Source organism: Haliotis rubra, unplaced genomic scaffold (genome assembly GCF_003918875.1).
Source record: "Haliotis rubra isolate DU_JTF1 unplaced genomic scaffold, ASM391887v1 Scf52, whole genome shotgun sequence".
Taxonomy (NCBI): Eukaryota; Metazoa; Mollusca; class Gastropoda; order Lepetellida; family Haliotidae; genus Haliotis; species Haliotis rubra.
In genome coordinates this window covers 1690062-1710235 of record NW_025767213.1, presented here as the reverse complement: position 1 = coordinate 1710235, position 20174 = coordinate 1690062, and the positions used below count along the sequence as shown (strand labels likewise).

The 20174-nt window shown below is 41.4% G+C and overlaps 2 protein-coding genes and 2 long non-coding RNA genes across 5 annotated transcripts in view; 1 reads left to right on the top strand and 3 right to left on the bottom strand.

Moving 5' to 3' along the window:
* Window positions 1-678: 678 nt before the first annotated feature.
* Window positions 679-20174, bottom strand: part of LOC124292549 (putative ferric-chelate reductase 1) — a 28551-nt gene continuing 9055 nt past the window's right edge. Inside the window, exons 1-5 of one of the 2 annotated variants that reach the window (XM_046729683.1) lie at window positions 9256-9385; window positions 5490-5682; window positions 2909-3075; window positions 2623-2720; window positions 679-1395 (exon numbers count right to left, since the gene is read on the bottom strand). In XM_046729683.1, the coding sequence (XP_046585639.1) occupies window positions 1248-1395; window positions 2623-2720; window positions 2909-3075; window positions 5490-5682; window positions 9256-9261 (612 nt within the window). In that variant the 5' untranslated portion in view covers window positions 9262-9385 and the 3' untranslated portion in view covers window positions 679-1247. Of the gene's footprint in view, window positions 1396-2622; window positions 2721-2908; window positions 3076-5489; window positions 5683-9255; window positions 9386-20174 lie in introns of those variants that run through there. The other variant, XM_046729684.1, reaches the window with a different exon arrangement.
* On the bottom strand, window positions 4101-5417 carry LOC124292550. Its single transcript, XR_006902477.1, has 3 exons — window positions 5228-5417; window positions 4880-5192; window positions 4101-4272 (listed from the first exon to the last, which is right to left on the bottom strand). It is a non-coding gene; the product is annotated as an uncharacterized LOC124292550 (long non-coding RNA).
* LOC124292551 lies at window positions 17155-18349 on the top strand. The gene is made up of 2 exons (XR_006902478.1): window positions 17155-17244; window positions 17562-18349. It is a non-coding gene; the product is annotated as an uncharacterized LOC124292551 (long non-coding RNA).
* Window positions 17982-20174, bottom strand: part of LOC124292547 (putative defense protein 3) — a 47095-nt gene continuing 44902 nt past the window's right edge. Inside the window, exon 6 of the mRNA XM_046729681.1 lies at window positions 17982-19415. Within this exon, the coding sequence (XP_046585637.1) occupies window positions 19268-19415 (148 nt within the window). The 3' untranslated portion in view covers window positions 17982-19267. The remainder of the gene's footprint in view (window positions 19416-20174) is intronic.

The window sequence follows — 20174 nt, the reverse complement described above, 5'->3', positions numbered from 1 at the left end:
TAGCCTTTTCGTGTGATCAGAATAAGAGGCGTGGTATGTCTCGACTAAAACCCGATTGGCAAAAATATATATTCTTGTTTTTATTTGTACAATAGTGTTCACATTACGCTCTCTATATTTTAACAAATATCATCACGTGACAAAACTCACTAAACACAACGGATTGTTTGTGAATATATTAAATTACAGCAATTTGTACACATTTAATGTATTTAATTATAGTTTCTTTACAGCTCTTGGCTTTTGTAAATACAAAACGCTAACACGGTTACATACTCCATCGTGAGCAAAACACAAAACAGCGGTCACAATTATAGGAATGGATCACTGACAATCAATGATAGGACAGTGTTAAAGTATGTCCAGCACTGGTATTAAGACATGGGGACATTCGTGGCAATGCTTATCATTCATTGATCAAATTTTACTGTAGGATATAGTATTGATAAGTTGGTAGCTAGATTTAGGCTGATAGGTTGTCTTCATTTGATGAAGAATTGTGTACTGCTTTCTAACAAGCATTTTAAATACATTTAAGGTTATAGGATTACATTGGAGATAAACTTTATGCGTTACAGTTAAACTGCGGATGTTTTAAGAGCCATCTTCAAATGGTTTGGGTGTAACACCTGTTGTAGAAAAGTCTGCGTGAAGTTTTAGAAAGAAACAAAACACATGTTGACTTACTGCAAAATGGTTTATTTAGAATTCAAGGCTATCTGGTCCATAGTATATATGAGCTCATTTTGATATCTCATTTTTGTGACAAAATGACAGTTTAAGGAACATATATTAATTTGAATATGAATATAATATTTCTGCGATCAATACTGATTTAAAAAAAGTTCTTCACTCCTGCAAGTTACGTTCTACTGCATCACATGGGCAATAAGTCAGTACATGACTTTCATCTTCTGTTAGAAATATGGTTGTACTCAACACTTCATTTTCATATAAATCACAGTTTTCTTGACGTTTTGAAAGTTTCGTAGACGAATCCAAATTGACAAAGCTGTTTGGGGATATACATTGCTAGTATCTGTTTAATACAGTTTACATTCAAATATAGATTTACATAAAGCGTAAATTCAAAAGATTTATGGTCACTTATCGAGGCATGCCGATCTTGACCGGCAGAATCAAAACACATTGCCGAAATTACTCAATTTCCTTCTTGCTAAAAGTAGACAAGACAAAACAATATATATATAAAGATGCTTTTTGATGTGACAGACACCAGTGAACTCCTACAGTAAGAGAGACGCTGTGATGGAGACAATGAAAACACCCATCCCCAGTACAGACTGTGATGAGGAACCGGTGGGTTTGGAGACGCTGATCTCGGCAGACATCACCGTGTTCCACCATGTTAGTTTACTCTTCACAATCACAGCTCTGGAAAAAAATTGATTCCTACAAATAGAGCAAGATAAAGACTCTTGGCCTAAATGACATGACATGTTGGTGCTGCGGTCTATTTTCAAATATCCTATTCAATATATGCATATTTTGCAAGAGAGAGAGAGAGAGAGAGAGAGAGAGAGAGAGAGAGAGAGAGAGAGAGAGAGAGAGAGAGAGAGAGAGAGAGAGAGAGAGAGAGAGAGAGAGAGAGAGAGAGAGAGATGAATGCATGAGGAGATAATCACGATCTGTTTCCGTGTTATTTATTCCTTGTAATTGTAAGGGGGCTTTACTGAATTTGTAGCCCAGACGATGTTTCAAGAGTATATCACCTAACCTAACCATGCAGCATGTCCATCACCATAGCTAATATGTTCATATGCCCCAAGGAAATATAAAATATGTTGACATTATATTGAATGACGATCAGGCAAATGCATTAAGTAGAGAAAAACATATGGAATCAAGTTCGCTTTGCAGATGCATTTAAATCAAGCGGAATTACATCAACAGGCTCCATTCTACATGGACCACCGTACTGAGTGAAGTGGAATAGATTGTGTCACAATTTGAGTGTGTTGCTGATTTGTGCAAAGCATGTCGCTGTAAACACACAACCAATGTTTTTACATCAATATTCTTTACTCTTATATATGAGATTCATTGTAAGTCTGTACTCCGTAAGTGAATGTGAAGTCGTCACCCTACAGAAACTGAAGCAAGCTTTTCATGGTCAGATTATTGTGTGATGATGCCCCAGTCAGAAATACTTATCGTTATGTATATACCTTGAATTGTAGACAGTCATGATGGAATGGATGTTTTTGGACAGCATTGCAGAATATAACACACACACACACTCTATCTATCTCTCACTCACAGGGGCGGTGGGGTAGCCTAATGGTTAAAGCGTTGGCTCGTCACGCCGAAGACCCGGGTTCGATTCCCCACATGGGTACAATGTGTGAAGCCCATTTTCTGGTGTCCCCCGCCGTGATGTTGCTGGAATATTGCTAAAAGCGGTGTAAAACCAAACTCAGTCAGTCAGTCAGTCTCTCACTCACACACACTCTCTCTCTCTCACACACACACTCACAGACACTCTCACACACTCAAACACACACCCATACCCCTATAGATTGCATGCTGACAAAGAATCAGCATGGTATAGCCGATATACTAGGGCATTTGGTTCATGTCATATCTGTTTGGTTAACGTACCTGAACTGGATGCCCTGTTTCACGTCGTAATCAGTCGGCGCCGTCCAGGTGAACATGGTATTGTTCTGCTTTGCTTCACTTGTGTGGGTGATGGCGTTCTAAGTATGAACAAAGCAATACACAATACACGTCCATTTTCAACATGTACAGTACTGTACTTCTGTGGAATCGATAATGTCACAGAGTTTCGCTTAGATTCAGATAAAACTCGTCAGCCATTGAAAAGGTTACTAAGCTTTCTCAAAGGCAATCTTATTTTATATACATTCAATGATTTCAAGCATACCTTGGCTACATTTTCACAGTCCATTGTTTTAATGGTATCATCAGAGGCGTTGTACTTGGCAAATGTCCCGGGCACTATGGCCGTGTCGGCAGTGGTACACTTGGTACAGCGGGCTTGGACCAGGAAACCCTCGAAGTATCCACCGGCGGCTGTTGTTTCCAGAGTAACTGAAACATACAACATAAAAAAACTAGTAATATTGGAGAGGAACTATCGGCAATAAAACGACAACGTTTAAGGGTAACGTTTGGTCTGATTATTAGGTCAAACTGCCGTGGACAGCTAGAACGTCTACAAATGCCTGACGCCGACGATCTGGACAAAGTGTGATAACTTCATTGTTTAACTGGTGTATAGGTAGCATGGACACTTGTACAGGCATAAAGTTCCAAAACTCATAGGGGCCGATGTGTGTAACACTCGACAATGTACACTGCGAATGAATCTTCAAGTGGCGATTTGAGGGAACGTATCTCACTCCCCTTGCAGCTCCTTACCAAGTTCAGGCAAGTCAAAACATTGATTACACAACAGTCTCGTTTCCTGCTGATTGGGTTTCGTCCTGTTGCGCAACATAGTACAATAACCAGTCCAGAATTTTGAGACCAATTCATTTAACTGGATACATAAATATTAATCAGTATTATTTGATACATCTAAGCACTTGTATATTGCAACACTACGCTCCTTCTAATCCTTACAAACACGTCGTGCAGCGTGCTCTGTCGTACAGCGTGCTCTGACAGACGGAAATCGTGGAAATCTCAAAACGAGGCTCTGCCGCTAGAAAAGTTTGGCGGTCTGGTACGGATTTGATATTATATCAATCACATTGTGCGATACAAAACTACACTGAATAAGCGCAAAGAACACATAATAGGTGTAACCAGTGAGCCAGATGAATTGTGAATCATTTTACGACCTCATCAAACAGGGACAGTCTGTGACGTCTTAGTTAAGGTCATGCTGCCTACACCTCGCCATAAAATATAGAAATACGATGTTATTAAAGTTCAAAATTAATATTTAATTGTAAATACTATTCTCTTATGAAACAAGGAATTGGAATTCAGTGTAACCATAGTTGTTTGTGGTGTCTCTTTTCACATTCACACGAGAAAATTCGGATCGGCTGAAAAGTAGGTCATTGTCTGAATAGCTGAATGAGACTCATGTTTCGGTTTGGAATGCGGTCGGTTGGATATGAGTTGATGCACACGTCTCCCTATAAAGTTTTCGAAGCGTTCAGTGGGAGAAAGGCTTTGGCACATTGTTGGTAATGGCAGGTGTTGAACTGCTGGTGGTTACCATCTACGATTCCTGCATGGTATGACTGTGGATGGTCGATGCCACGCTTTCCAAACCTGCCAACAAAGCTTGTGAGAATGTCGTCCAGATGGTATTGTCAAATGACCCTCCCTTGTAGGTTCTGTCCTGACCAGGTGTTTCAATCAGAGGTGGTTTGGGGAAACAGTGTTTTTCTTGTTCTTGGAACGCTATACTATGCAACAACAGCATGTGACGGTTTGTTACGACGTGGAACAACAGGAATAACTGGCAATGAAAGCAAGTGATTTACTTGCAAAAAACATTGCATGAATCCATCAACACTGGATAATTGGCTACTAGTCTTATGCCATGTTTCATGACGAGTCATGGTTCACTCCCAACTCCCATCACCAGTAAAATCGATGTGACGGCCAACGTTTAATCTTTCAGGAGATTAGGAAATAAACATACTGTGTTGTAAAATCAGAGGTATATAACGAAATTATAATAGCTCTAAATTTGATTGAAAACCGAATGCGTAGCGTGAGGTTTTAAATACATATTTCTAGAGCTATTATAATTTCGTTATATACCTCTGATTTTCCAACACAGTACGTTTATCTCCATTCTACCATACCCGCGTTATTAAGATCAAGTACATACTGTGTTGGAAAATCAGAGGTGTATGGCATGATTATATACCTCTGAATGACTTTGGTTAACCAATCACAATCCAGTATTTACTGAGGGGCCTAGTTGCTTGACAAAACATCTATGTCAGGCCATGGCCACTAGTCCGAACATATCCTCTGTCTGGGATGGGTACTTCAACGTCACAGTCCACATGCCGTTCTCAATGAACTCGCTGGTGTCGCCTTAAATAGGGGAAACAGCATGCGTCAGGATGATGTGGGTCAACTCATCAGAAGCATTCTTCGAAACATTCCAGTAAATCGGGACAACAGAGGTGATTTATCCGGTATTTGTGACACTGGCTGCTAACTGTAAATGATCTCTTACAACCAAGCGCCACCATCTGATCCCATCAACGCTTGGAACCCATTAGATTTGATCTCCTCCTCTCTTGCTGATATGATCATATTGTTTCTATTGGTCAATACCACAGATGAGAAGATATCAAACACCACATGGATCAGCAGATGTCTTCATGATTCCTGATATTCCCTACCTTTCTAGCACACACTCGTTGTATCACACCCAATGTTACCTGTAACCACCCATCCCTGTCAACATGATTCCTGATATCCCCTACCTTTCTAGCACACACTCGTTGTATCACACCCAATGTTACCTGTAACCACCCCTCCCTCTATGATGGAGGTTGTATTCACGGTGAGCGTGTATGGCGCGGTTGAGTTCTGGGCGGTGGTGTTGTCGTGATTAGGAGTGAGGTTGATGCAGGCTGACTTCCCGGCTCCGGCAGAATAGCCAAGGACCAGAGTGGGCAGGACACAGGCGATAGCGAGGAGGGTGTACACAGCCATCTGGAATCATGTCATTATTCATTATGTTGGATGAAAACCATTGAGGAACTATATAATACTTGTAGAATGTTTAGAACTCGAGCCCTGGCGCTACTTGCCTTTCACTTCTAAATCTTAAAGAGTGAGTAATTTTAATGACATGACTCAGACACACATACTTAAGCAAAAGGCTTATTGACTGAGTTATATTGGTAGAGAGGGAATTAGCAATAGTTTCAACTGCGGTATTAATAAGGTAGAAAAGTCACAAACTACATTTTCACATAATATATTTACTGTCATTGCTTCAAGAATTACATTATTTTCTGAAAAGAGGAAGTAAACAATAACATTAACAACCCTTTTTATTGACTTTTAGCACATCTATTAAACCATTTCTTGTGTTTTAAACATTACTCTTAAACATGTACCCGTGAAGATCCGGGTTAAAATTGTCCTTCAGCAACTCATGCTTGTCATAAGAGGCAACTAACGGAATCGGAATGTCAGACTCGCTGACCTGGGGCCCCTTTCACGAAGCACTAAGGTGATCGTAAGTCACTAAGGTAACCTTAGTGCAATGGTTACGTGAAAGGAGCCCCAGGTTAACACATGCCATCGTATACCAAGCAGAAAGATGCTTATGCTGTTGATCACTGGATTGTCTGGTCCAGATTCTATTATTTGTAGACCGCCGCCATATTTTGAGAATTTTGCTGAGTGGGCCGTTATACAACAAGCAAACAAATAAAACTAAAATATGATTTCGAGATCACCATACTTGCAGAATAACTGCAGCTTTTACGTCTATATTTTCTACCTAGAAGAAAATGAAACGCTCGGTTCGTTAGCGTTTCCCTCCGCCATGACGTTCTCACGGTCTGCTGTAACTGACGGTTCATTGAGGACAGTAAGTGACCTACTTGTCTTTCACGCTCTAGGTAGCAATAGTTGGTAAATAGAACTTGATGTAAAACCGAGTCACCACAACTAGTTCAAGTTAGCAAGTAGGGCATCTTCAACCGCCTGTGTGTTTCTGGATGGGTAAACAGCTGCAGCTGTCACGACTCATCGTACAACTATCTCTAATACAGGGTGGGGACCTGACACCAACCCGATACAGTCACGTGTAACAATGCATGTGTGTACACAGTTTGTAGACCTTGGTAACTTTTGTAAGAATATTACTTAACACGCATGCTCACCATTCACAGTACAACCAGAAATTATTGAGAATTTAAGATTGTAACTTTTATTTTTTTCACTCATTACTCACGTATTAAATGTGAATATCAGTAGAACATAACTCCAGATTCAAAGACAGGTGAACAGTTAGTGTTTTGTCAAGTCTTCAATGCGGCGGGGCATACTACTGATCAAAGAAGTTAGAAAGTCGTGGTCCATGCTGTCCCAATATCGGACCACCTCTTCTTTCATTTCAGCAATATTTGTCAGATTTTTCTTATTGACACTTTCCTTCATAAGTCCCCAAACATTTTCTATTGGATTTAAGTCAAGGCTATAGCTTGGCCAATCTAATAATGTCATATTTTGGGTCCGAAACCAGGCCTGTGAATGCTTTGAACGATGTTGTTGGTCGTTGTCCTGCTGGAAAATCCAAAACTTTCCATAGAACACGTGAGCAGATGGAAGTAAATGTCCCTCGAGAATATCTGTGTACCGCTCACTGTTCATATTCCCTTCAAATACACAGAGGGGCGTTGTCCCTAACATAGATATGCCACCCCACACGTTAAATTTCGGACTGTACTTTGGGCGCTGATACAAAAGTTTTTCAGTTTGTTTGGTCCAGAATTTCAGTGTATTAGGAAACAGCCACACAGAATTTTCATCTGAGAAAATCACATTGTCCCAGTTAAAATTTCTATGCTGTAAGCACCAGTTCAACCTTCGCTCCTTTTGTTCAGGTTTCATGATCGGTGATGGAATTCCTCGACTTTTCTGCCAACCCATTGCATGCAGCTCAGTTCTAATTGTCTCCTTACAGACAGCCACAGTTCCTCTATCAATTATATCCAGCCTTAAGTTTTCTAAACTCCTTCGTTTGTTTTTAGAAACAAGAATACCAAGTCGCCTCCTGTCACCGACAGTGAATTTTCTGGGCCTACCTGCGCCTCCCTGGTGCTCAATGCCATATCCATTTGCAATATTTTTCAAAACACGATAAACAGTGGACAAAGGTATGCCTGTTCTACTTGAAATCACTTTAGCTGATCTGATGTCCTTGTTATAATACTCTAAAATCAACTTCCTCTTCTCTAAATCATCCATACTGAGGATCACTGAAAATGTCGTCAACAAACCAAAAGTTTAGGTACACGGTGAAAACTTACTGGACCTACATTATTTTCAGTGTGTTTTAACACATTGTTGAAAAGTCTTTCAGCTTGTTAGCTTGAACTGAAAGGGAAGTCCGACATGATGCACATTGTCACGTGTGGATTCCAAAGTTGAAACTAAAAGTTAACAGGAAACCAGTCCTTCGGTAATTGTTCTTTATTTGATGAAGAAAGATCAGTGTGTTGTGACTTACATAGGAAAGAACAGGAGAATTCATGAGAATGGCTTTGATTTTCTCAGTAGACCGAGTTATGCCCAACAGACACATAGCCTTTTGGTATACACCTGGCATAAAACTGAAGCCTTTATCTGTATTAATAGTGTCAGGCAAACCATGATCTGATCTGTAATATTCCGTAAAGGAATAGTCTCTGGAAACGTAGTGGAAGCACACATACTGTGTACCTGACAATGTCTCTGCCACAAGTATTGTTTTTGCCAAAATGGGCAAAGGAGTTTCATGTGACAAACTCAAAACATGTTTTTATAGGAATTTAGAAGAACAGCCTGATGAAAAACCCTCCATTCGTTATCACCAGGTACATCTGGTGGTCTCCATTTCCTCATCAAATTGCTATCATTGAAAGGAAAAGGCAAACTCTTCCGATGAGAGTGTCCTGTTCACAAGATCTTTGAGTTTTCGGTCTTCTCCCAACAAAAGCCACATTGTCAGAATTTTGAATACTTTCCTTAAACAAAATGATAGGTCAAGAGAATGTTTCATGAACATGCCAGCTAAACCGTACGCGTCACTGGAATCATTCTCAGAATACATTTGCCAAGCCCCAGAACCAGTAACAACACAGGAAGGAAAAAATACATGGATTTTTCTTCAAGATCTTTCAAAAAAATTCAGTACTTTTCTCCGTTCCCCTTAACCGACCCAGAAACCAAGTGAGCCTGTATATTCACAAAATGGAGAGACGCACTAGTAAAACCTGCTCGAACCACAAGGCGTTGACTGACCATTCACAGCGTCTGGGGAGGAATGTCTTTTAACACCACTGAGATGGCTTGTAATATCTACAACATATATATCTATTACACGTAAAATACACTGTTAGTGTATATATTACGTAGATATGTGCTGGTTTACCTAAAACAACGATTAAACAAATCGTCCCGGGCCCTGTCTTCACACGGATCGAATTTATTGAATGGAATATATATTTAAAAGTAATGTAAACCACTAAAACTCAGATACAAGAGATATTATCTGTAAAATATACTAACCTTCATGTTCGTTCAGATCCACAGTTAAACAGCGTCTCCAGTCCGTGACTCAGTGACAGTGATGCTGGTTCTTGAATGGGAACAGGTTATATAGCCGGGTTACCCTTTCGCAATAACGACCAGATGAGCGTGAACAGTGTAGCGTTGTATCCAAGATACGCTTGAGGTAGTAGGTACGTCGCTGTTGCAACATGGACGCGGTGTTTGCCCTTAACCCTGAAAAGCTGCAGGCCCTAAAGATCCAGAACCAAAAGTTGTGGGTCCTGATCAGAAAGTGTAGGCCCTATATTTTAATATGGAAATAATACTCTTAGTTATTAGGTATGAAAAAGCTGTCGGCTATAAGGACCCGCTGCGGGTAGGAGTGGTTTTCAGTCGGCTTCGGGCCTAAGGACCGACGTTTATTTCGAACGCTGCATGAACGACGAGATGTTGTAAGGGTCATTTATGATACATAGGACATTCCTGTCTTCCATGGATGACAATGCCAGAGGCCACAACCAGCTATTCCGGGTACTACCGAACAACTAACAATATATACCGCATATTTCTTGTTGTGTTTCATTATATGCGTTATTGACGCAAAGAGGCGAGTAATTCCGACACATCAACGGATTGTGTTCAAACATGTACATGATGTTAATAAACGCTTTCCTCGTTCCTGTTACTGAAATTTGCTAATTATGCAAAGTTCAGCAACAATAACGAGAAAAGAGTTCCTGGGTCGATAGGTATGGCGGTAATTTGTCTGTATATGCTAACAAAATCATTAAGTATGTCTAAACAAAGTACGACCCAGAACATACTGGAGAGCTGACGAAAGTCCACATGCATGGTAAGTAGTCTTATATATAGGCTTGATGATGGAACAGCCTAATATACCTCTGTCCGGTTACATCGTACGTTTGTCTACCTTGATAAACGTCACTTTTTCAAAATTGCACAATTCAGAAAGTCAATGTTATTTCAGAAAAGTTAGATACCCGTGAGGATCTGGGTTAGAATATTAATCTTCAGCAACCCATGCTTGTCGTAAGAGGCGACTAATGGGATCGGGTGGTCAGGCTCACTGACTTGGTTGACACATGTCATCGGTTTCCAATTGCGTAGATTGATGTCCATGCTGTGGATCACTGGATTGTCTGGTCCAGACTCGATTATTTACAGACCGCCGCCCTATAGCTGGAATATTGCTGAGTGCGGCGTAAAACTAAACTCACTCACTAAGAAAAGTTAGAGCTAGGCACATTTCTTTGCTTCATGAGTTGCTCGATCTCCTGTTTTAAAGGTCAAACGGTACAAACGTTTGAGGCGTATTTTCTGTGATATTTTTGTAGTTTAATCTTGCGAACGCTTATTGTTATTGTCTCACATTTATGTATTCAACGAGTTAGTGTTGCGAGAGAATTAAAACAATATCTTGCATTTGCATTGCCTAACTGTAGCTCTTATAAAGAATTATGTTTCTATGAACGCTATTACCAATCCATACTGCTGCTTTACTCGCCATCGTGATATGGCTACAACGTATACTATCATCTGTTTCATGGATTAACAGCGACCAATATTTCTTACTTAACTTTCACTTGATGTAAAACGAAGGGAGACCCAACCATTTATAGCACCACAATTCCCAGGGTGTATTACAGGTACATCGAAGGGAAACCCTGTCGTGTAAAGCACCAAAATTCCCAGTGAACAGTCGAGACCGTTTGACGTAACGAATTCGCTTATCGTTGATAAGAATATCATATATTTCCCCTTGTTTCGGTCCATCCTAGCATCCTGCCGGTGCTGGAGTTTCACCAAAACCTTTCAGCTTTCCATCCATCATTTATCTGACTTGTGTTTTGTAGCTGAAATATTGCTCAAAATGTTGAAAATGCCAACTTGCTTATTTTGTTTAACGGCGGAGGACAACGAATATTGAGAAGATATGAAACTAGTTGTGGCTTAGCATCGTAATGTTTCGCATCGTTCACTAAATAAAATAGAACATTTATCAGACAATTTTATCGCATTCTTTATTTTTATGTTTTACAGATTAAAGATGAAAATGCAGCAGAGAGGGTTCGGGTGATCCTGGCACAGTCAGGCTGGTAAGGCTCATCATCAGCTCAGGGCCCTCGCCCACTCTACACGCAGCGAATGGGACTTCTCCCAGGAAACACTGCCTAGTCGAACCCACTAAGAACTTTCGGGGAATATGAAGGCTCCCCAACACTGCAGCCTTCTGCATTACCCGCAGTGTCAGAAGGGCTGTGCTCCCGGTGGAGAACCCGGGCACTCTCCTGGTCTGCGCCAAGAGAACAGGAGGTACCAAACCAAAGGCACCGAGAACAATGGGTAGCCTGACGACAGTGTACTTGGGATGCAAGCGAGACATTTCAAAGGCGAGGTCAGCATATTTATCATGCTCTTCCTGAATCTTGCCAATCACATTGCTGTCAAAAGGAACAGAAAATCCAATGATATAAATAAATTCATTGGCTTTATCAAAAAGGACAAGATCAGGTTTGTTGGCAGGAATTCTTCTAAGGCTGTATATGGGCCTATTCCACAGAAGGTTGAAAGCATCATTTTCCATGACGCCCTGGACATGTTCAGGGTCATACCATGGATGGACCTCGGACTCAAAGCCACAGACATGGCGGAGACGGTAGTAAAAGCAACGAGCCATGCCACCATGCCGTTTAAGATATGCTGTTTGTGCCAAAGAAGGGCATCCACTGACAAGGTGTTGGATAGTCTCTGTAAATTCATTACATAGTCGACATTTCATATTGATATTTTTCTTAAAGAATCACATTTTGGCGATTACGAGTGGGAAGTGACTGGTCCTGAGCAGCAAAAAGGAAGCCCTCAGTTTCTCATCCAGACGAAGGAGTCGGTGGGATTGCTATTCTGTTCCACACACTGCGTGTACACACGATGCAATGCTTTCTCAGAAAGCTTCTCCACAAAATACCGACCCTGGGCAGACTTGGTGAAGGACTTCAACTGGTTTACACGCTTAAGTATTATTATTATTGTTATTATTGTTATTTAAACTTTTATTTCAAAGTGAATACAGGTATCATTCACACAATACATCTACATGAAAAGAGAATGACAAGAAGGCCAGATTTTGTAAAACATATTGACTCTATTTGACTTTTCAGCTGCACATTTAGTAATATTGTACCCCCGTGCATTGAGATTGCCCTGCACTACAACCAGACGGGTCTTCTGGTCTCCACAGATACCGCCCCAAACCATGACTCCACCCCCGAATGGATGAACTTCTCTGATGCATGGCCTTGCTAAACGTTCCCCTCGTCGACGATATACCCGTTCTTTGCCATCACACTTGTAAAGGGTGAAACGGCTTTCATCGGAAAAGAGAACACGTCGCCAATCTCGGACTTGCCACCTGTATACTTGCCTTGCCCACCGTTGTCTGTTTTGGCGATGTCTGAGGGTCAGGACCATTTCGCGGAAAGGCCGGTAAGCCCTTATACCAGCTAATCTCAATCTTCGGGTCACTGTGCGACGACTGATACGATGCCCGAGTGCCGTAGCCGCCGTCGACGTTGCCGTCACGAACCTGTTCCGGAGATGGATAGTCCGGATGTAGCGGTCTTCTATGGGTGTAGTGACCCGTGGCCGTCCACTTCTCGGCCTGTCTTGAGTGCTACCAGTATTCCGGTAACGTGTGAACAGCCTGGAGATTGTTGCTGGGGTACAGCCGAACGTTCTGGCAAGATGAGCTTGGTAGCTCCCATATCGCGCATTCAATGGCTCGCTCTCGCTGAATTTGTCTCAGCTTCGGCATTTTGCATGTGCTTTCAGTTACTGATATGCCAGCGTGTATCCATCCCATTTCTACCCGACTGGTGCACGCATGTTCGTGATTTTCAAAGATTACATGTTATACCTTTTCTCGTGCTAGGGGTCACGTGACTACATCTACTGGACATCACTACTATTCTGCAATATTCCCCGTGATGACTTGACAATGTTTGCTTTGGATGTTTCATCGAACCTGACTTATAATAATCCTGAACTTTGCATATTAATGTTTGGAAGGTTGGCAATCGTTTCTGTTTATCGCATTCTTTATCCTATGGGTTTTGTTTCCGTGCCAGAAACATACGGTTATTTATGTTTCTTGATTTAAAATTGCAATACATCACTCACTCATTCACTCACTCACTCACGCACCCAATCACTCACTCACTCAATCACTCACTCAGGCATGGAGAGGTTCGCTATTACCAATCCATACTACTGCTTCATTCTCATTTATATCCGTGAGCATGTATGTCCTCATGGGTAAATAATATTAATAAGGGGCCATGTACCAAACATGAATACAACTAGTTCATGGTTAATGAACATGTAATGATAAAGGCTATGAAGACGTCGCTGTGGACGATCGCAGCTCATTGGGGTAACGCCCATTTGATATATATTTAGCTGCAGTAGAAGATGTGGCTTGCCTCGGTAACAGGAAACTGACTCTCAGCTACATCTAGGCAACCAACCATTTCAGAAGAGCCTAGATTTGTGTTCGTCGGCAGTAATAAAATGTGGGTCAGTTACAGACTGTAAGCAGAATATGCAAACTATCAATTAACAGAGAGGCTACTGGGTGGTTAGTAGTGGACACTTCAGTGTAGGGTATTAACAGAGAGGCTACTGGGTGGTTAGTAGTGAACACTTCAGTGTAGGGTATTAACAGAGAGGCTACTGGGTGGTTAGTAGTGGACAGTTCAGTGTAGGGTATTAACAGAGAGGCTACTGGGTAGGGTTAGTGGGTGGTGGACAGTTCAGTGTAGGGTATTAACAGAGAGGCTACTGGTAGTGGACAGTTCAGTAGTAGTGGACAGGCCACTGGGTGGCTAGTCAGTGTAGGGTATTAACAGAGAGGCTACTGGGTGGTTAGTAGTGGACAGTTCAGTGTAGGGTATTAACAGAGAGGCTACTGGGTGGTTAGTAGTGGACAGTTCAGTGTAGGGTATTAACAGAGAGGCTACTGGGTGGTTAGTAGTGGACAGTTCAGTGTAGGGTATTAACAGAGAGGCTACTGGGTGGTTAGTAGTGGACACTTGGGTGGTTAGTAGTGGACAGTGTAGGGTATTAACAGAGAGGCTACTGGGTGGTTAGTAGTGGACACTTCAGTGTAGGGTATTAACAGAGAGGCTACTGGGTGGTTAGTAGTGGACACTTTAGTGTAGGGTATTAACAGAGAGGCTACTGGGTGGTTAGTAGTGAACACTTCAGTGTAGGGTATTAACAGAGAGGCTACTGGGATGTTAGTAGTGGACAGTTCAGTGTAGGGAATTAACAGAGAGGCTACTGGGTGGTTAGTAGTGAATACGAGCAGTGTGTAGAATTGTAATGGAGTTCCAATGTTTGTTTAGTGCTGGACACGTAAGTGTAGGGTGCCCTATCTGATATAGGTGCCTATCAAATGCCTTTCGACAATACAATGGATAATATACTTAAATCAATTAGAAACGCATCGTCCTATTATCATTGATCATGGAATATGCAAAACGAATTTTGAACCCAAACTGAGCTTGAAGTAATGTGACTATGACAGATAATCGTGATGCATACTCAGAAGACTGAAAATCGCGTGAAAATGCAGGCGGTTCCACAGCACACAGACAGATCATTCAACTGTGTACCACAATCACACTGACAGATCATTCAACTGTGTATCACAATCACACTGACAGATCATTCAACTGTGTACCATAATCACACTGACAGATCATTCAACCGTTTACCATAATCACACTGACAGATCATTCAACTGTGTACCACAATCACACTGACATTTTTAACAGCAGTAAATTGTTGACAAAATGACACGTTTATCAGCTGTTGGGAGCTACGTCAAGTGACGTCAAGTGACTGGAAGGTTTGATTGTCACAATTTATAAGTCGTTAGGCTTTCACAGTGCCGACGCACAAGTGACAGAACACGTGATCGACCACACCCAGGGCAACCACGTGTCACCACACCAGCTGAAGATTATTACATTTCTTCACTCATTTAAGGAGTGAACCATTCGTGAACGAAGGGGTATCATCAGTCCCCAGACGGGCACGACAGCGATTACGTCAGTTGGGACTGCGTGCGCGCAGAGCCCATAATGGTCCCATACTGGCTCAGTGACAACGACAATAACGTACACTGAGATGCAGGACAGATCAGAGATGGATCCCTAGACAGTGGGAAGGTGTTCTCTTAATGACGAGTCCAAATTTCATCTCAGTCATCATGGATGGAACAGAGTCCGATTTCGACGCGTAGAACGTCACGCCGATTGCTGCGTTGAGCAGGTGACCCGCTGGGGTGGCGGTGGCGTTATGATTTGGGGAGTGATTAGTAGTCATGACAGGCCACCTGTTCACATCTGTCATGGTCGAGTTACAGCTCAACCGTTTACAGTGGAAGTACTGAGAACAATAGCTGTTCCCCACATGGCGGCAGATCAACGTCTTCACGTTTTGTAACAGAACAATGGACGATATCATACTGCTGGACCAGCATAAACTTTCTTCAGCAAAACAACATTCCTGTCCTGTCGTCCACGGACCTAACGCCGATGTGTGGGACAACATATAAGTAACATGTACAGCAAGGGTGTTGACTTGGTTCGTGTCTTATCACGCGTTACTTAAATACAGCACGCTAGTTCTTTTTGTCGGGAGCTTCTGTAACTTGCAAGAAATGTAAATTCAAGGTTTTGTTTTTGTGTGATGAGGGCATTTCCAGGATTAAGGTAACGGTTACATGATGCCCCATGCAATCCCCTTGTGAGTTGCACGAAGTGTTCTCGTGGTTATTTGTCGGGTACACCATTGGCTGTCATTGAATGAATCTATTTCCCACCGGTGAGGCTGGGGACCTAGACTTTTCTTGAGCAACTGTCATCACTGTTTGTGATTCATGCAAGCGTGCAGGTCTGGCAAATATGTTTCATAAATATTGAAAAGATTTTGTCTCTTTTGTTAACTGCTGAACATTACATACAGTGTTATAATTTGTACATTCACGTGACACTACATTCCTGTCAGCGTTTCATTGTCCTATCATGACGAAACTATGTCGAACCAACCATATAGCTAAAACCAGTTTTGGACTTTAACGTACAGTAGAGTCACGATTTTGATTGTGTTTTAGTATGCATTATATCTGGTACAGAAACCGTTTATGATGAGAGAGGTGGTTCAGCCTCATGAACATCAAACAAAGCGACACAAATATCACCCTATTGTGGGAAACTCGTCTGATGTTTACGAAAGACGTAAACTCGCATACTTAAATACATTTTTAAGAAAAGGGTTAGAAGGGCTCTTATTCTCGAAACCTTCGTAGCCCTAAGAATTCTTAACTTTGATCGTAGCTAATGTGTTAAGAATGGGCTTAAGAAGTTCGTAGGGCTACGAACGTTTCGAGAATAGCTAGCCAGCCCAATATCTTTTTGACGAGAAGCTGCCATAAGGGGTTTTAAATATGGTAGTCAATTAAATGTGTCGATATCTTCAGCACCAAGAACACAGCGGGGACGCTGACAAAATCTGCATGTTTATCTTGGACAGATACATTGTATTTTTAACATTTCCATTGCATTTCTTCATATGGTTCAATGTGGGAAATATTGGTCCTTCGTGCGGTGTTTGACTATCTTACGCTGTGTGTGCTGAACTTGCAACTTCTTATTCAATAACGTTTAAATAGTGTTCTCCGTTAATTGATTAGTGTTAAAATCGTTGAACTTCAGTAGGTTTTATCGTTGTCAATGCGCCTTCAAGCAATCGGTCTGTCTCGTTATTAATATTTCGACTCCGTGTGTGTACTCTGGCCTTTATCCCCTTCTGACAATCACTGGTCGGCTCCTCTATGAGTGATAGCGTGGGGGGCGTCAGTGCAGCGAGGTGTACATCCCAAGGTATGACATGGAACGTCACTAGTATGTATGCGCAAGAGAGGTGAGACATGCTTGTAACTTCATGTATGGTCTCTTTGAAACCAGTGATGTTCTCTTTCAGGACCACTGTTGTCACAACTTTGTAGAAGAAATCGGACAAGATAGGGAGACTAAACACAACGCTAAATATATCTTGAAAATGGAGCTGACTGATGATATGTTAACGCTGGAATCTTGTTGTTCTGTGTTGTCCTTAAATGATATTAAGGTGGGGATGTTTAGTTTTGAGTTGGGACTTAAGGAACATATACCATTGACTAGCATTGAGGTGATTGTGGGGTCAAGAACCATCATCAATCTTCATAATGTCCATTGCAGAGCCACAGGTCAATACCCGTCATTCAGCCACTAGGGGCGCCATTTGCACAACATGATGGGCAACATTTCAAGAGGATAACGCTCATCGGGGGATGTTTGGGACGCAATTACTCAAACAGCAAAACATCCATGCCATGACCAGCATTCAGCCCTGATGTTTTACCCATTGAACACGTCTGAGACTTCATGGGCAGACGCGTAAATTCATCCACCACGCTCAATGAACTCGACGCGGCTCTCATTGAGGAGTGGAATACATGAGTCAGCATGACACTGGTCGATTCATCAGAAGCATGCCTCGAAGCATTGTCTGGTTGAACCAATACCAGTGACGTTAGCTGCCCACTAACATCTCATCACGCCAACCTTAGAACCTAAGCACCAGCATACATGATTATACAATCCACAAAGCAATCATGCTTGGAATTAAATGATACTTTATTCTTCTTTGTTTCTATATATGTTTTCTTCCTTATCTTTCTTACAATAATAGGTGTGGTAGTATTAGATTGACTGAAAATGAACAAACCTTCAGTAAATAAACTTTTAGTTCCTTGTACACAGTATTCAGTAAAAATTATCAAATTACATTAAACATACCTTGAAATTCCTTATACTACTGTAAATTGATTATCATTAAATAATATATAGCACCTATCAATAGAACCAGTAAACAAGAAAGCACATGTTTACACATTTTGACCAACTGAACAGCAAAAGAAAATAATTATCAAATTTATCGTATGGAAAATAAATGGTACCTAAAACAATAGGATAAGTCTTAAGGCCAAAGGAGACTAAGTAATAAAACTCTAAAGTAGTGTTTTAGGCCTAATAAAATGAAATGGTTGCTGAGCTTGAAGATGGTTCACCACTGCATCACTTTTTCATGTACACGTACTGATTTACAATCCCATGGGGCATTTACCTCCCTTTGGCAGAACCTTATTAAAGATCAAATTTAAGTGATGAAAGGAAATGAACTTGGAATAAGAATTCTGAAAAAAGACAGATAACATTGTATGAGACAACAGCAAAAACCTTTGAGTTCAACGAGGGATTTGTTTGGATTCCGATATCGTCATAGCAGTGACAGGTCAGTTGTAAGGTTGACTGACTGCTGTGATATTTATATTGTGGGAGGATGTGAGTAGAAGATGTAGAACTGGCCTGGTTGTGTCAAGGTGTTAATCTATTAGCATTCAGTCACTGTACAATAAGTGTGTGTTACATTGACCAGGGGAAAGGCACAATATTTAGCATCATGAAATTCAGGCTGCTTTGAGAACATGGGACATTGTACATTGAAACCTAGACACCAAAACAGTATCCGTTGACAACCACACAGTGACTCAGCGTCTGCCTCACTACCAGTAATATACTTTGATGTACAGTTGTCACTCAATACAGTGAAATACAAGTACATTCAAGAATTTCAGACTTATGTCTGGAGCGTACATGATGAATAATTGTGTGTTATTCCAAACGAACAGAATATTCTATAATACTGATAAACTTACTTATTTTCACTGAGATATACATATTGTTATAACATACAATGGAATTACCAGCCGGCATATGTGAAATGAAGCATCTTAAAGTGGTTTGGGTACACCAATGGCTGCAGAACGGCCTGCATGAATTCCAAGACAGAAAACAGTATACTGTTAAAGGGCTTATTATGAACTGCATACACCAGTCACCTCCTACAGTAACAGAGACGCCGTGATTGAGACAAGGACAACAGCCATCCCTAGTGCAGACTGTGATGAGGAGCTAGGGGCGGCGGTGACGCTGATCTCGTCAGACATCACTGTGTTCCACCATATTGGTCTAGTCTGGACAACCGCAGCTCTGGAAAATAAATTGATTCTTACAAACGGACCAAGATAAAGTCTACTGGCATAAATCACATGACGTGTGGGGTCTTATGAGAATACGTGGTGTGTGTACGTGCGTGCGTGTGTGAAATCCTTCAAAGATATAGTGTGTGACGTATATTCATGGATCAAACACATTTGCCGCATCCGGGCACCTGGTCCGGCTCCAGATGTAAGATTCCTCACTGTTCCAGATAGTTCTGGTTCTATAACGATCCTTGGTAGATAAACCGTCTCAATGTTTAATGTGGTGGTCGCTTCATTCAATGGGTAACCGAACTATGAGTAAATCACACACAGTACTTGCTTTACATCAAGAAGCATGGCCACCACTATAGCTGCTGTTATATTTGTCCTGAAGGAAACGTTTAAATATTGAAATTTCGATTACGTGACGATCAGAGAAATGTACAGAACAAATATAATCGTGTTCATCTTGGAGATACATTGTATGTAATTTCGTGTCCCCCGTTCTCATAGGCAACATCCATGGATAAAGCGTAATAGATTAAATAATGATTTGAGTATGTGGGCTATAGGAATTTCCACACTTATACCACTTAAAACAAAGTGTGTCTCCATACATACACTAAACGCCAAACGAAACGTTACCCTCCTGCCTTAGTGACGGAGGTACCTATCTTCAGATGGCGTTGTGATGCGCGGATGTCCACTTCTTGGTCTGTCTACGGTGACCCCAGTCTGACTGAATCCCTGAATAAGTGTTATTACC